The sequence below is a fragment of the Mesocricetus auratus genome, unplaced genomic scaffold (genome assembly GCF_017639785.1).
Source record: "Mesocricetus auratus isolate SY011 unplaced genomic scaffold, BCM_Maur_2.0 Super-Scaffold_100018, whole genome shotgun sequence".
In the NCBI taxonomy this organism is placed as follows: domain Eukaryota; kingdom Metazoa; phylum Chordata; class Mammalia; order Rodentia; family Cricetidae; genus Mesocricetus; species Mesocricetus auratus.
The window spans coordinates 14921343-14939952 of record NW_024429199.1 but is presented as its reverse complement, the minus strand read 5'-3'; the positions used below and the strand labels follow the sequence as shown (position 1 = coordinate 14939952).

The window sequence follows — 18610 nt, the reverse complement described above, 5'->3', positions numbered from 1 at the left end:
CCAGCACTGCTGGGAACTGCTGAAGTGTCTCCACAATCTATGGGTAGACTTTTTAACTTAATGCTAAATGGAAGCTCCAAAGTTCTTTTTCTTCCCCTCAAGATGAGAAATGTTTGGGATGATTTCAATGACAAAAATCTCAATTCAGGTTTCTGAAAGGTTCCTAAATCAAACAAAAGGAACTGCTTTAACATACATCCTCAGTTTTTGCTGTTAACCCATTCAGAGAGGTTAGACTACAATGATGAGATTAAGATTCTCTGGGGCGTAGAGGTATGACTCAGTTGCATTACCTTTTGTAAATAGTGCTGCCAGCTAATTTAGATTTTTCTAAACCTTTAGCAATAACAGATTATTTTGATAAATTATTCATACTTCTGTACTTTGCACTATCTTACAATTTGCATATCTGGCAGCACATGGGCCGTTCATTCCAACTTCAGCACCCTTGGTCAGGCAAAATGGCCAAAGGCTGTTTCGTTTTTTATTTCATCTCAATAGGGTGATTATCATACTAAAATTAAGTATTATCCCAGAAATATGCTTTTCTGCAGCAGTGAGTACAAGAGGCTTAACCTAAGAACTTGTAAGCACATAAATTCTTAGTTTAATTTTTAATCTTTCCTAATCTTTCCCTATTTGGGTAATATCTCTGTCTAAGAACATAGCTCAGTTTTATAAGAAAACATGTGGCTATAGTTTTATAATACTAGAGAACAGTAATTCAGACTTTGATTGAGAAACTCATTGGATTTAGGGATAAATTGTTATCAGCTTCTAGTGTCTTATTTCAAAAGGGTGTGTCTACTTGAGTGGTTTACATGGTGTCACCATGCTGGCCCAGATTTAACCATTGAATTAATGACTATGGATTTCTCTCATAGTTTATGTAAAAAACACTATAATTCTATCTTTATTTCTTCCCCCAGTGTTTATTTCTTTTTATTAGGGCAAGTGGGAAGAGGTTTTGTAATTTATTTCACTAGCAAGCATGAACAGTGAGGTACCTATACCCACACTAGTCGCTTCAAAGGTTTGGTCACAATATGCCACCGCAAGGGGCGGGGGATCACCTTCCATTCTGGAAAAAGGTAAAGCTTCATTCATTGTACCATCAGGTGGTGTTTCCTCTTGCATCTGTCTAGCCTCCCAATCCCAGTCTTCCATCCTCAATTTCTATCAGTGGTCTCTCTTGGGAAAATAACCATGATACATTGCTTTCTCAGAAGAATATCAGCAATCTAAGTATCATTCTGGAACCTTGGAGCACCCATATCTCTCATAGGAGGCATGCCCTGGGAGAGTCAGGGAGGGTATACAGCTGAAGAAACTGATATTGCCAGAATTTCTGCCTCCCTCAGCGGCTGTGTTGATTCCACCTTCTCATTCTTAAGTTCTTCAAACTGGGCTCTCAACAAACAAGCAATGTACAAATAAGTATCCCTGTGGACGCACTGTGACTGGAGGTGATACAGCATGCACAAGTACAGCTACAGCAGGTTCTGCTGATGGATCAGGTTGTTGAGAGGAGAAGCACTGAAAGACCACAGTGACTCGCTTTCAGCAAGCCTCCATATTTAGTTTTCATACTAATGTAAATGTTTTTGTGTACTGCAAAACCTACAACAGGCTACACTAAATCAAAGGAACTTGATTCATTATTTGCCTAAAGAAGAGCTGCTTTCTTCTTGCTCTAGTGAGATAATAATAGTTCCACTTGTACAAATGTTAACTAGTCCCAATCTAATTTATTGAAAATCAAGTTCTGACCTTTAGAATGAAGAGGCTCTCTGCTTACTGTATGATCAATTATAAGGAGCAACAGAGTTCAGGTGTACCTTTTTTAATATCAGTCTGGTCAGCTGAACTTTTTTTACTATTATCATTAGATTTCCTATGCAATTTCTTTCGGGTTTATTAGAGATAATTTTGTCAACAGTTCTCTTGGTGCTAGAGTTATGTAGATGAGTAAGCAACAATTAGTAGCCCCAGGGGATTTGTAGACTAGCAAGAAGAAACAGTTGTGGATGTAATTTAATGTATGAGTACTCTGAGATTGAAATCTTCACTGCCATGCCCAGTAGACTTGAATTAAGGAATGATGGATGTTTAGACCATAGCTTCAGTACTAATTTCTTGCCTTAGCACTTGCTTCTACTCATTCCATTTCCCTGGTCAGATTGTTCCTTTGTTTAATAGACTTCTTATTATTTATATTACTGTCATTTGCTGAAGTGAAGGATCTAATTCATTATTCAAGTATTTCTCATTACCACTGTTGAAATGGTAATTCATCTCTCCTATTTTATTCTGAAAAATAGCTATAATGAATGTAGTGATATTGTTTTAGAGGTGGAGGAAACCTTAAAAACAATTTTCAGAGGCAAACATGTTTCTCAAATAACACTGCAATCACCTATTATTGTCAAATAGCCAGAGGCAAACATGGAAGATTCTATTGTAGATGCTCATCTGCTTCCTGCAGTTGTTTAAAAGTTATATACTCACTAATTCAACTCAAAATACAAACGGTGACCCATAAATGACAAGCTCACCATTTTTAATATTTGAATCTGTTGCAAAAAAAGTGATTCTTTAATTAAATGTGTGGTGTCTCAATATTTTTTTCAATTCTGCTAAGAATTTTTTTCAATTCTTTCCATGGCTATGGATTCAAGAGATTGAAAAATTTGGCTTGTGTAATCATGACAATTTCTTTGCATTAGTATGTTTTGTGATGATTAGAATGATGACTTGTTTAATATTTCCTACTAAAGCATGATAAAGAAATTAGATTGATATTTTCATATGGAACAATACTTTTGTTACAATTCAAATTTTGATCCCTCTCATTGTTTTATGGTACTGTATACATGCATACAGCACCGTATACATTCTAGACTGTTTTCTTATGCTATAAATATTACTCATCAATTTCATAACTATTATATTTGAATGATGTTCTGATCATTCACTTTTATTTAAAATTACATCCTTTGATGCAAAGCTATATCTATAAATCACCAAATAAAGGCTAATGACAAGGTAGAAAATTCATTTGAAAATTTTCATTGGGTTACATTGGGTGTGATAATGGAGAGGAAATAACTTGCTACTACTTAGGAACTTTTCAGTGATTGTCAGTAGTATATATCTCACTATATTATTTTGTTATTTCTGCATTTGTTTGGAGTTTTTTCTACTATAGTGTTAGTGTCTTTGTGTGTGTGTGTGTGGGGGGGAAGCAGAAATCTAAAGGACGCAAAAAACATGCCCTTATTGGTGATCTGCCTAGATTTAATGTGCTTTCACTTCTATGTGCTGGTGAGGGTTTCTTTTGTTGTGCATTGTGGTCTCATGGTTGGGTCTCCTCTTCAAACTTGAAAGCAGTTCTTTTGATAATAGGAGTGCTGTGTCCAAGCAGATGTCAGATCTGGTCACCTCTGTGCTTGAGCTTAGTAGCTCTGAGGCTGCTGCTGCTGCAGAGTGCATGCAGTTGGCAGAGTTGTTGAAAAGGCATTTGGGTTTATGCTATTAGTTTTTTTAACGTGCAGTTCATTCAAAATCTTGTGAATTACCACACATTAACTTTGGAGCTTGAGCTCAGAGAAGGACTATATGGCTTTGTGAGGGATTTATTCCTGTGTTACGACCTTGAGGTTTGCTTCTGTTGAAATCATCCTTTTACAGGTAGACATTGCAGACTGTCCCTTTAAAAATGAATTTGGGGGCTATAAAGATGGTTCAGCAAACATTAAAAAGCACTCGATGTTCACACAAACAGCCCAAGTCAGGTCCTAGCATCCACATGATGACTCACATATATATGTAACTCCAATTTCCAAGGAACTGAATGTCCTCTTCTGGCCTCAGAGAGTATCAGGCATGCATGTAGTGCACATGTATTTGTGTGTACATGTGTGTGGAAGATATTTCAGGTGCCAATTAATAGCAACACAGTGAATGAAATATTTAGGTATAAAATTCTCAAAATAAAAAAATTGAAAAATAGAAATGATAAGCTTTACTGTGTAATTTTTTCTCTTCATGATATATACATATATTGTTCTGAACCATTTATTTGTGGTAACTTGTCCTTTTTCTTTTTTTCTTTTAGAGACAGGCAAATCTCCTGAAACCAAGCAAACAATTGCTAAAGTTACAGCACAAGGTAAGTAATCAACACATTAAGGATACTACTGATTTTTCTTCCCTTCCATTCATAGTTTTTAATTGACAAGGCAAAAGCTGTTTATTGCAGAAGAGTGCCATCTGCTGGTTGCTCTTCTGCAATAAACAAACTTGCCAGATTTTTTATTAAAATTTTTATTTTTAAATTTAAATTCAAATAAGAAACAAGGTTTCTTCACATGTCAATCTCACATCCCTCTCCCTTTCCCTCCCCTCCTCCCACCCCCTCCCACCACCCACCCAATACCCCCTCCTTTCCCCAGGGAGGGTGAGTTCTTCCATGGGTGTCCATAATCTGTCATTTCATCCAGGACAGGGCCTAGAACATTCCCCAAGAGTCCAGGGTGAGAGCGCATCTCTCATTGTGGGATGGGTACCCAATGTCCATTTGTATGCCAGGAATAAACACTGGTCAACTACCAAAAGCCCCATAGATTGCTTAGGCCTCCTCACTGGCACCCCCATTCAGGGGGTCTTGATCAGCCCCATGCTGGATTCCCAGGCGTCAGCCTGGGATTCAAGAGCTACCCCTTGTCAGGTCAGCTGTTTCTGGGGGTTAAACCAGCCCAGTCTTAATCCCTTTGGTCATCAGTCCTCACTCTCTGTCACTGGATTTCTTGAGTTCAACTCAGTGCTTAGCTCTGGGAGTCTGCCTCTGCCTCCATCAGCCACTGAATGAAGGTTCTGTTTCCCTGACTCTCTGGCCATGGGATTGTAAGCTGGCACTCCCCAGATCTATGTCTAAAATCCATATATGAGATAATACATACACTGATTATGGTTCCACTACCCCAACTCTTCAAAAATCCTCCTCAGCTCCCTATCTATCCAAATCCACATCATTTCTTATTCTCTTTCATTGGAAATCAAACAGGCGCCTAAGAAATAGAAATAAAATAATACAAGCATACTTAGATGGGACAAAACAAACAAATCAACAGAAAAACATCCAAATAAAAAGCATAAAAACCACAAATATAGGCATAGAGATACACGCATTGGAACACATAGAAATCTCCCAACAACACAAAATCAGAAACCATAATACATAAGCAGAAGACCTGTTAGAAAAAAGAAAAAAATGTATAATAGCGTTGTGAGACCAAAATACTTCCAGAGATATCACTGAGCTCATTTGTCTTGTCCATCTACTGCAGGGGATGGGCCCTGCCCTCAGAGTGGCTTGTGTTCTCAGTGAGACTATTAATGTAAATTAATTTTTATTTGTGAGTAGTTACAAATTGGAGATAGCTTCTGGGCTACAGTTGGGGGCTTGTTTCCAGTTCCAGTGTCATCACCAGGATCCTATCAGGCCCAGTCCTGTCTAGGCCTTGTGCATGCTGCCACAGTACCTGTGAGTTCATATGTTCACAGATCCTGCTGTGTTTCTCTTAGTGTTGGCCTTGTTTCCTTGGTGTCCTCCATCCCCTCTGGCTGTCACAGGCTTTCCACCTCTTCTGCAGGGTTCTCTGTGTTGCAGGATAGGAGTGGGGATATTGGTGACATGCATTTATGACTAAGTGTTCCAAGGCCTCTCATGCTGTGCACATTGTCCAGCTGTGTATTTCTGTATTTGATACCATCTATCACAGGAGGAAGCTTCTCTATTTGACGGCTGAGCGAGGCACTGCTCTGTGGCTATGGCAAAATGTTGTGGGAGTCATTTTGTTGATACATTCCTTCAGCGAAACAGTATTATGTGGCTTTCTCCTAGGTCTCTGGCATACCTCGTCTCAGCTACTTGGCCACACAAGAGGGTCAAAGAGAGGTTCCATCTCACGGGTTGGCCGTAAATAGAATCAAATATTGGTTGGATACTCTATTAATCATTGTGCCAACATTGCACCAGAAAATCTTGTAGGCAGGTCGTAATTGTAGATCGAAGTATTTGTAGTTGGGTTATTCTTTACCTTTTCACCTTGGTGGCTTGTAGAGTACCTTCAAGTACCATGAACACTAGTCATTGAGGCAAGTATTTCTTTAGGCATTTGAACAAGTCTTAACAATAATCATGCTGAATTTGCATGCCTGATGGAATAACAATCAGTGCATTGCCTCCAAGCATCATTCAAGATGCTTTAGTACATATTTCTAAACCAAAATCACATAAATACATAAAATACACAAATTAATTATTACCATAATAGCTTCTAATGGGTTGGTTACATTGGTCGTATTTTATGAATTGTTTCATATTAGAAGAGTCTATTACAATATTAGAAAATCAAGATTATTGTCTAAAAGCTCACATTGCAAAACATGGCTTCCAGATATAATACTAAAATAATTACCTTGACTTTATGAACCATGCAAGAAAATTAGTTGCATCCCTCATTGATGTCCTTAAGGCTTAAGAAGTAGATGTAGTATATTCTCAAACCAGTAATAATTTGACAAAACACAAAAGAGAGACACAAGTATTCTGCCATTGTCACCTATGAAAAGTTTATAGATTAGTTTGAGAAAACAGGGAAATATTTATTGGACAGGATCTCTCTTTTCTCTTCTACACTAGATTATGCAGTACTGCAGTGTTTAGCAATAAAAGAGATGCATTTAGACAGTGATATGATTGTTTCTGGGTAGAGGGGCCTCATAGCAAACTCATTAGCATATAGTGTGATGTGAGATACTGCCAAATATATTGCATCTGACCAAAATTTTATTTATGAGCAGTTTATGCTCGCATTCTTAGGGTCTAAGGAACCACTTTTAAGTTTTCTTGCTGATTACAAGTTCAATAAAATTGCTCTTCTTTATGAAAAATTTGATAGGGAATGTAATAAATATTATTTGAGTTAGAAAAACAGAGTGAGTCAACATGAAAATATATGTTAGGGCAAATGCCACAGGCCAAAAACTTTTTGTAAAAGGAGTTTTTTTTGTGTCTGTACATATGTATTTGTGTGTGTGTGTGTGTGTGTGTGTGTGTGTGTGTGTGTGTGTGTATTGATGTGTTCGAGTTGTTATTTTTCTTATAAAATTGCAAGGATTTTAGGCACTTCAATTTTGCCTGGACGTTCTGATGACCATGAATGGATGCAGTATATCCTGAATCAGGAATTAAACTTCCTTCAGCCCAGTATTAATGGAGTTGAAACAGGAAGGTTTGAAAAGATGTGTGGAAATAGACTGCAACCATCAGCTCAAGACCATGCACTCAGCGTTTTCACATTAAGTTGCATTTTAGTCAAGATGACATCTGAAATTTTAGTTTGCAAATAAGGTATTCTTGTTGAGGTATTATTATTCTAAAATAAAGTATTCTTGCTGCATTACTATTATTTTCAAATAGAGTATTCTTGTTGAATTTATTGTTGGCTAGTAACCTAGAGTCTCATCGTTGTGTTAGGAAGACAGTTACCAGTGTTGATTTAACACAGCCGACAATGCAGCATCCAATCCTTTATTAATGTATTCAGAGAAACAGCAGTAAAATAAGAAAAAACATGATGGGAATAATCACTCTCAGTATCGCAGAATTCCCACAGACCATTCATATAGCAGATAAATAATTAAACTATATGTACAAACAAAAAAGTAACTAATGTTTATACGCATAGTTTATACTCAAGGGACAAAAGTCACACTAGACAGACAATTTGAAAGTCAACTAAGTTAAAACAAACCCCCAAATGTGATACAAAGCTAAATTACATCTGAATGTTTACTTATGTGATTCTTGTTTTATTAGTAAGAATATAGAATTTGTTTGTAGATTTTTTAGATTGATTTGATCTAAGTATAGATTTTTGAAAATTCTTGAACTAACTAAAATTTCAGAGACTTTCTTTTTTGTAGAATTCATACATGGTATATGTAGTATATTATTACTGCAAATGAAAAGTAGACTTAACCACCAACATCCAATTCTTCAGAAGCTAAATGTTTATATTTTGTTGAGAATCATTTGCAAAAGCAAATACACACACACACATATATATGTATATATATATTCCCATTTCTGAGTATTAAGAAGTCATCACATACAATTCTCTCTATTAACTCATAAATTTTTAGATGAGTTAAGTAGTTCATACGTGATCACTGTATTTATGAGTACCTGGGATGCCTTTTCATATTATGAACTATATCCTAAGGAATTGTCAGCTGATGTTTTAACAATGTTTGCTTTCTATTATTTCCACAGTACCTAAAAAGGAAGAAAAGAAAGAAGGTATGTTTTAATGTTTTATGTAAAATTCCACTGTGCCATTTACTAGAACAATTTACCAATACTCACAACAGGATTTGACTGCTCTTCTGCCCATATTCCTATTGAATTACTGAATCCATTATGTGTATGCATTTTGCACAACTGTGCATCTTCTATTTCAGCTCACCAAAGGGCTGAACTACTCTCAAAATAATTTTAGTATGACTTTTCTCAAGACAAAGAATAAAATATAGTTTGTAGAAATCCTAGTCCTCCTACTCTGTTGGAAACTTGATAAAGTTTCATATATTTGTAAAATGAAGAACTCATCCTCCTTTATTAAGTCAGTTTATATTGAACATACAAAATGTCCCTGATTTTATTTTTTCTTCTAATCTGAATACAAGTTATAGTCAATCACTTGTATACCTTATCTACCCGTTTTACATTGGTACAATATATAGTAAAACATACCTTGTTAAAAAATTACACTGAATGGATTATTAATTCGCATTTTTTATTCATTCAAGACTGTTGTAATCAGAGTAAATTATTCTAGTAACAGAAAGACAGAGAACACAACTCCATAGAAATCACAAGACTTTAATATTGTGTGTATTTTGGTGAACCAGCCAAAACTTCTGTAAGACACTGAACTATGGGTGATCGATATGATTAGGCCATTTATCTCATAATGGGCACATACCAGACTCAGGCTTCTCTTTCCAAGAGTGCTGTCTTTTACAAAAACTAATGATAACCCAAAGGGTTTAGGGGAGTTCATTAGTCAGAAAAGTTTTGAAGGTATGTACAATGGCAAGAATTCAGAGAGAGAGAGAGAGAGACAGAGACAGAGAGACAGAGACAGAGACAGAGACAGAGACAGAGAACAGAGGTCTGTAGACATGATGAAGTCTGGCTATATCTTGGGGTTCATATTTTTCTTCTGTTAAACAGAAGCCATAATGCTATGATAAAGACCACTAGGACATGTGTTTATGTTTCTTATGAATTCAGTATGAATTCTCCACATGAATGTAGTAAATCTTTTCACATTGTTCTTGCAAATGACACCATTCATGTTCACTTTTGCTGTAAACGCTTTAGGAAGTCGTCAGAAATGCCATGAAATCAAAGAGATAGTCAGGCTCCAGCACTGTTATGTACAGAGTAAAACCTCAAAAAAGTTCATTTGGGCCGGGCGTTGGTGGCGCACGCCTTTAATCCCAGCACTCAGGAGGCAGAGGCAGGCGGATCTCTGTGAGTTCGAGACCAGCCTGGACTACCAAGCGAGTTCCAGGACAGCCTCCAAAGCCACAGAGAAACCCTGTCTCAAAAATCCAAAAAAAAAAAGTTCATTTGGTTGATGTTTGTTACTGCTATAGCACCTCAGTAATGAATCAATTTATCATTTGATTTTGGGTAATGAAATAATATTAGTAAAAGTCTTTGAGGTAGTTATATAAACCAATTTAACTGTGTGGTATTTCTGTGAGTTCATTGTGATGAATTGATTTTTATTTAGAAATTACTATTAGTTCATTACAACTAATATCAAAATATTAGGAAATTACAGTATCTGAAGCAATAGTCATGTTATAGTTTTATATATTTAAGCTGAGTGATTGCCTGCCACCTGTTGTTATGACCCCAGGACATTTTCTAATTTCATTTTTGCCTTGCTAAATTACATCAAATATCTTTTCTTGAGAAATTCTCCAAATCCAGTATGTGATACTTAGAATAGCTTGATATTTTTTTCCCATGGAAATTCAACTGTTACAAAAAGTAAAACAGTCTTCCTACAGATTCCAAAACTCTACTATGTTAAATTAGGTTGCAATTTTCCACTGGACCCTGACATTTAGTGTTTCTTACACTTTGGGTTCATTGACCACTCCTTTACTTCATTCTTTCCTAAAGAAATTAAAGCTGTAATATTAAGTACAATCTTCAGCAATGTAGTTGCCGCTTACATGGTCACTGTTATCTCATATTGCTCTTACCAGTTTCTCAGTTCAACCAGGGTAATGACCTCTGAAAAACAGACTTTTTATAGTGTTCAGTGTCTTCAGAGAATCCCAGAGCCCTTTTCCATAGTCCCCCAACACAAAAACATTATACTAAAACTATAAATGCATTTTATGTTCTTATTTCTCCTTCTCACATGAATGTTTACTCTTCCAGAAGCTAAAAGATGTATAACTTTGATAGAAACTAAATGGCCAGGCAGATATACCAATCCAACTGTCATCTAATTAGGTCAGATGTTAACAAGATTCACAGAAACATAAAATGTATAGTCATTTGTCTCACTATTTTTATCAAAATAATTAAATATGCCATAAAGTGTGATATTCATATTCATTGTAACAGATTTATTATTTTTAATAAATCATAAGTATGTTTTAAATGTTCTCAGCTTACTCTCTAAAGTTATGAACATCAATTAAAAAATAAATAGAAGCTATTTGTGGTCCTTAGTGGTTGCTAGGCATTTAAAGGTTCCTGAAAAGAAAAGGTTTGAGACTATAAGAGAAATAAATATCTTGCCTATAATACTTACTCATTCTGAAATATTAAACTGTGTTAATTAAAACATTTAAATCTGTAGCTGTCTAAAATACTGAATGACTCTACTGTGACTACAGAAAATATGCTACTAATCTTAACCTGGACCTAAAGTTCTCACACCTTCACACTTGCTTTTCATGCTTGCTGTCAGGCATACAATATGGCAAACCCAAGACCAAAGGTTGGATAATTCCAGGGGTCAGATATGGGGAGTCCTTTGAGACTGAGAAGATATATTACTTTCATATATAAAAATTAAAGCTAGCTGAGTGTGTCTGCCTCATGCTGTCCTTCTCCCACACCAAAAAGCAGTGAGATATCAATGTCAGAAAACATGACAGAATCATTTCCATAGAAACCAATTCCACACCATCGCGATATGACTTTGTGAGTTAATGCTCTCTCCCTGGGAGCCATGGCTAGGAAACTAAGGTGGAGGTGAGAAAATGTCGTCACAGTCACATGTCACGTGGGAGAGATGAAGGGCCATTCGGGAGTTGATTCCATCAGATCCTCACTAACCTTCCATGAGGCTATGTTTTAAGAGGACTACTAGGCATCCTGCTGAGAGTCAAATCAGTGCAGCAGGCACTTCAGTTTACATAGCTAGTGGCTATGTACAAGGTTATTAGTGCACAACGGTGACTGTGTCACCCTACATACTTACTCCTGCTCTTCTTTATGTATTTTACACAAAGCTGCTCTCAATATTACATATAAAATGCTCTGTCGTGATTCTGGCATTGTTATCCGAACAGAGTTTACTGTTTCCTGTTCCTCCCAAAAATAAGAGTTCTTTTAAGGCTCCAGGTGATTTCTCTTTTCTGTAACAAGTTTGATCCTCTCATTTAAGACTACCTCTCTTATGAGAGATCATGAAGGTTGAGTTGGGGAAGGAGAGAAAGAGCGAGCAAGGGAAGAGATACCTTGATAGAGGGAGCTACTGTGGGTTAACATCTGTTGCTTTTTTTTGTTGTTGTTTTTTGTTTTTTGTTTTTACGAGACAGGGTTTCTCTGTTTTGGAGACTTTCAGTCCAGCCTGGCCTCGAACTCACAGAGATCCGCCTGCCTCTGCCTCCCGAGTGCTGGGATTAAAGGCATGCGCCACCAACACCCGGCTAACATCTGTTGCTTTTAACCAAATAATTTATCTTTGTAACATTCTTAGTAAATCTTACCACACCTGTCTATTCCTTAAATGAATGTACTTGAAGACCTTGGTTAAATCACATGTTCTTATTTTCTATTATATAGTTATGAAATGCTTCAATTTATTTCAACAATTTTCTAGTTTATTATCGTTACATCATAGATATTTAATACAACTTATCAGTGATACATAGAACTGAGAAGGCAGACAGATTAAAAATAGCAATGATTTTAAATTGCGGGTTCTTTAGCTGCCTCACAACAGCATAGATTTATTTAGAAAATATCTTTCAAGATTGTGACATAATTTGAAAAGCATCATTATAGTGGCTGTACACTTTTCTGTCATGAAAATTTAGCATAGAATCTTCAACTACCTCCTCATACTATACAATATCTCCATGAATATACACATTGTCATTCAAGAAACATCATCTCATGTATTCATTTGCGAGTTTATATTGTTCCCTTTGGATTTCTAGAAATGTATTTACTAAAAAGCAAGTTCATTTCTATGATGATTGGGTTCTTTCCCACATTGCTTTTTTATACTGCTCACAATTCTATAGAACAATACTAAATTGTTATCTGCTTTGGCTAACTTTTCCCTCCATAAAACTGTATAGACAACCTGAGTAGCCTTAATAAACAGATGAAAGCATATTATCCTTTCCCATTATGTCAGGTCACTTGATTTTCTGTGGAAGTGGTCATGATACCACAGCATCATATAGCACACAAACTCCTAAAATTATACCAATATACTGTTCTTGTTTCTCATGAAGATAAGTATAGCCAGAAAACAATATACCTAACCTTTTTCAAAAAATATTATTTATTATTATAATTATAATTTCAGGAAGAAAAATTAAAATTTAATATATTACATTCTAAAATAATCATGTTCAAAACTCTCATGTTCTTATTCTCAAATGATAAGAACAGAAATCCTATACACTAAATAATAAGTTTCCTTTATGAAGGCTGAATGTTCCTCTAATAAAATTAAAACAATTATGTGTTGACCAAAGAATAACAGTATTAGGCAACAGATTCAAATATATTTTGTAAAAATAAGCAATATCAAACCATTTAATAGTATAGTGGAAATTATTAATTATGTACTTGGTATGTGTTGACTATTGAATAATGTGCAAGAAATTTCACCTGGACCACCATAAACAGAACAAATGTGGAACTGACTTTATTCATCTTTTTTTTTTTTTTTGGTTTATAGAGACAGGGTTTCTCTTTGTTGTTTTGGAGGTTGTCCTGGAACTTGCTCTATAGACCAGGCTGGCCTCGAACTCACAGAGATTTGCCTGCCTCTGCCTCCTGAGTGCTGGGATTAAAGGCATGTGCCACCAACGCCTAGCACTTTATTCATCTTTACAAATATACTGTACACATATATTCATGTTGGTTTCCTATTACGAAGTTACTAACTACTCTAGGCACAATTAATTATCATGGAAAATTAGGTAGAGATATTTTGGTTTATATACTTTTCTATGTTTTATGCTTTAGAAAGGACCTTTTGACTTATAATACTCATCTTTTGGAAAACAGGGCAGTTTACCATAAACACTCTCTTTTAGCAATAGTCAGAGTACTGATTAACTTAAAAATATTTTTGAGGTTATGGAAATTTTATTGTTAACCATTCATTTGTTAATTGATCTACATTATCAATAACTTATCTTTGCATTTTCAGATTCCAAGAAAGCAAAAAAGATTCCAGAAGGTAAATAAAATACTTGAAATACTTACTGTTTGGGTTGTGGTTGGGGCAGGGGTCTGGTACTTGACTTGATGAGCCCTTAAACAGCATTTTATTCCTAAAACACACATCTAAAATAAAAATCTGCATATGGAATAGAAAAAAGAGAGCAAGACCAAGGGAGCAAGAAAGAGGGAGAGAGAGACAGAGACAGACAGAGACAGACAGAGAGAGAGAGAGAGAGAGAGAGAGAGAGAGACTGCTTTGACAATATTGCCACGTGAAGTATTTGACAGTAACAAAAATAAAGGGTCTGGAGCTGTAGTTCCAGGACAGTATACTTCCATATCATGTGTAACACTGCATGCTAAAACTCTAGTAAACATAAAACACCAGTAATAATAATAGCAAAAACAATAATATATTGCTTATATTTACCTATTAGGAAACTTTTCAAAGATATGATTATTTTATGACACTGAATGATGTTACATATCAAATATACAAATTTAATTAATAATTATCTTGTAACATAAGTTAGGAACTGAAGTATACCTTTTTTGTCCTGACTGCAATCACGACCCATTTGACAAAAGCACCCTTTGTCTTCTGAAATTATGCATGGATACGGTGTTTGCTTATGTGTGTTAAGACTACCAGATATAACTAGTTCAGATCATTAAGCAGAATAATTGTAGACCTCTTCATTGTTGAATGATGCTTCTGTTACTCAAGTTATTGACCTACCTGGGATGATTAGTGACACCTCAAAGCAAGACTCACTGTGAAATTTAAAAGAAGAAGTAATGGGTAGGTGGGTTGCAAAAACTACACTCTATCCATTGTTTTGTGGCAAGTGTATCTCAAAACCCTTAAAGAATGATGGTTCCCTGCTTCTTTTTCAACAGAACAACCCAAGGGAAAAAGTAAGGAAATGCATGCAATGTCTGTTTGTTCAAACATGTTGCCACTGCTACTATACAATTGGCCTGCTGGTGCTGGTGTGTTTATATTTCAAATTTCTGAGTTTAATACATGTGGAGTCTATTTTTATTTTTATTTTATTTTAGAGATTTTATATTATTTGTTGATTTTTAGCATACTTGAATATATGTAAACTGGAGGTCAGGGTAGCACAGAAACTACAGCAAGAATTCTCACACCCCATCTCACTCATGTGGTAGCTAATAAACCCATAATTTTCTACCGTAACTGCATTCCACTGATTCCCATGATATGTTTGGGTAAGTTTAGTGTTTTGTCTACTCATTTATTTGTCCATTCTTAGTAAACTCTCAGTGGGTGCTGCTTTTGAGATTATTCTATATTATCTTCTACAAATACTTTGGTATATTCATATTCTGTCTACCTGCAAGCACTGTAAGACCATTGCAATAAGATTGCGAGGGATCCATTTCTTAAGGATGATCCACACTTATTCAACATACTATTGAAATTGCTTGTTAACAGTTCAGTAAAGCTATCTGCCTCCAGGTTGGTATTTTTGCAAATGTAAGATATGCTTAACAAATATAAACTAGGGGATAGTCTAACATTACTCAGTCATTAAAATTAGCATACTTTTAGCACTGTAGAAACGTGATTCCATTGGCATTAACAAATTATGTTTTATTGTGACTGGGTTGCCTCGCTCAGGATGGTTTATTCTAGTGCCATCCATCTGCCTGCAAATTTCAAGATTCTATTTTTTCTGCTGTTAAAATATATATCAACTTAAAAATTGATGCATGTTTTGGTGTACCCAAAGTTAGGACACTGAAAAATTCTGTCAAAAACTACTCTAAAATGTCCTTTGGAAAGAAACATGTAAATATGCTGCAAACCAGCCAGAGGGAGCAATTTATCTGTGGAGAAGTATGTGCTCGTTGATGCCTGGATTGATGAGTTTATACAGCTTCCATGAGATCTGGAACAAGGATACCGAAACTACTCCATAAGCCATTGCATCTGCATAAACATGAAGGCAATAAGAGATTTGAAAATGCTACTAAATTATTTAGGATTGTGTATATTTAGTATTGTGATCTAGTCAGTGCTCTGTTCTAAGAAAATACTCAGTGGCTATTGCTTCCCAAACTCTTCCCTACTATCTTCCTGCTTATAATCTACAAATATTTTGGCACGCTCCTATTTCATTTCCCTTCAAGAGTTATAAACTCATTGGAATAAAATTGTTAGGGATACAATTCTTAATATCATTACCGATTAATTTTTCAACAATTTTCGAAAGATGCAAATATATTTCATTTATCATTTATTTGCTTGTTTGTTTATGACCTTCACTTCTTTGATTTAAAGGTTTCTGCAGACACACAACCTCTCCTTGGCAATCTTCAGGGCACTGATGCATTGAGTGAATAAATATTTCTTCTTAGATATTCATTTACAGCCCAACTCCTTCCTTTGCGAGAAGGGCTATACATTGCTGCTTGCATAGTAGTTTAGAGACAAAATTATGTCTTTAAAAACAGTTATTAACTACTTTCAAATTAAACTGTCGTTTATGTTTTGTCAAGTAGAATTTGTCCTTATTACTATTATTGAGTTTTAATTTGTTTGATTTGAATTTTGTATTTAAATTTAGTATATTCTGTTATACACTCTATCTCATATTAAGTTTCAAAGTAATCTAGTTATTATAACTTAAAAGATTTTTCTATTTATAGTCTAAACTATGATGAGGAAAACAGAACAGGAAGTATATTAACATTTTATAAAATCCTATAGTCTTGAAATTTTTAGTATAAAAGTATATTATCAAAACAAAATTCAAATATTCCAAATGGTCCAACAGGCCCAGTGTTTGTCAGTCCCTTTAAGATTTAGAGGTAAATTGATTTATATTTTAATGTGTTTGGATAATTACATCTTGTAATACCCCATATAATGCACCCTCATGAATGTGTTTTCTTATGTAGCATTCCAGTTCAAACAGGTACTTATCAGTATATGTATAATAGCGTTGTAAGAGAGAAGACTTTTATTTTGTCTTTGGATATCACACATAATCAGTGTTTGGTTTTGACAAATGCTTAAATTCACTTTCAGTAATTGTTTTGTTGTCATCACTTTATAAATATAAATATCTTTAAATATTTCAATTACTTATTCAGCGGTTAGTTAAACAGTATTCGCAGAAGCTGGACAGATGGCATGTTGATTGTGGACACTTGCTGCTTTTTCAGTGGACCAGGTTTGGTTCCCATCACCCACATGGTGGCTTTCAACTATATGTACCTCCAGTTCCAGGGGATCTAATGCCACATCTGGCACATGACACTCACAGTATGCATGCACACATATTGGCAAAGCACTTAAATACATCAAATAAAAACTTATTTAAAGAAAATAACAACTTCATGCCTAGTTAATTGTCACTTGGACTTTTAGGAAACTGTTCAGTATGTTTAGTTTTAGTTAAGCAACACACTTTTATTTTTGCTTTCAACACTTTGTCAAATCGTTTTATTTACTTTACTGCCAGCAACTGTGTCAGAACAGAATAAATTACCTAAACTACATATATCAGAAAAGGCTTGTTGAACAAAATTGTACATGGAGAGCTTGATGCGTTGGTCAGAGAAGATTCTGTGGCACACATTCATCCTAAAGTTGGGTTTATAGAATTATTTTAATGTAAACATCTCCCTGTCTTCAGATTGTATTCACGAGATAAAAATGTTAAGAAATATCTGTCTCATTTTGCTTCACTGGGCCTATATGTTATGCTTGCTTGAGGACCTTCTTTTGATTAAATTGACTAGTTGTCAAGTCAAAATAAGAATAAGAACATAAACAATAGCATTTCCTATCAAATTATTTCCTGCACTCCCTAGAAAAATAGTCCACATTAACAGACCAGTGTTACCTTGAGGCTAGACTCAAGCCTTTTTCTCATACAATGTGGGTTTTGGAAGGTAGTACCATCTAAAGAGGATTCTATTTTAACATGTGTCATGCCACCAGGCAAGTATGTTTGCTCTCATCAGCCCTCTTTCTTTATCTTAGTGCATAAATCTTCACATCAAAGTCCTTATTGTCACTAAATACATAACTAAGAAAATACTTGGCAGAGGAAGTCCATATAAAATATACCCAGATTCAACTTTTGGTAACTTATTTTTAAACCAACCATAATAATTACACTATGTGCTTACATTGTATCAGAACTTTAGCAAAATTACTAAAAGAGCAAGCTTAATGGTTTTCATCCTTAAGGAACCAATAAAATTTTTCTTGTTTTTATTTCAATAAATGCCTAATATTCAAAATATTTCAGTGCTGTGCTAGGAGAACATGTTCAATGTACAAAGGAGAAAGAGCTGCCCTGAGGGCGAGGCTTTAATATTTCTGTGACATTCATGAATTTCTGTGGTTTAGCATCAGCGATGCATGTTTGTTTACATTAAAATCTTATTTAGAAAACATAAAAATATAACAATATTAACAATGATAATGTTTTAGAACAGGAAAAGAGAGAAAAGTCCATAGAACCAGGTAGTTATTTTAATGTTTTTCTATTTTAAAATTATTTAATTAGTATTTGAATAATGAATTTTAATGGAGTATCGCAGACTGTTGATTACCCTCCCCTTCTTTTCTTGTTTCACCCAGCAAAGTCACCAAAAAAGGAACATCCAGGTGAGTAAGACTGGTGAAGCTCAATTAATTTTACCGGAAGGCAAGTCTGAAATGGGGTTACAAAGGCAATGCCGGGTGAAGGCAGGAAATATGTCCACCTCACTGTTTGTTTTCTAAGCTCTCGACAGAATCAATACCAATATAGTTTGAGAGGAGGG

At 35.2% G+C, this 18610-nt stretch overlaps 1 protein-coding gene and 1 pseudogene across 1 annotated transcript in view; one reads left to right on the top strand and one right to left on the bottom strand.

Moving 5' to 3' along the window:
• The window catches only part of Trdn (triadin), a 372838-nt gene that overhangs the window by 228611 nt on the left and 125617 nt on the right, over positions 1-18610 (top strand). The window contains exons 13-16 of the mRNA XM_040758270.1: positions 4118-4171; positions 8342-8368; positions 13785-13814; positions 18426-18452. Coding sequence (XP_040614204.1) covers positions 4118-4171; positions 8342-8368; positions 13785-13814; positions 18426-18452 — 138 coding nt within the window. The remainder of the gene's footprint in view (positions 1-4117; positions 4172-8341; positions 8369-13784; positions 13815-18425; positions 18453-18610) is intronic.
• On the bottom strand, positions 1008-2295 carry LOC101842210 (annotated as a pseudogene).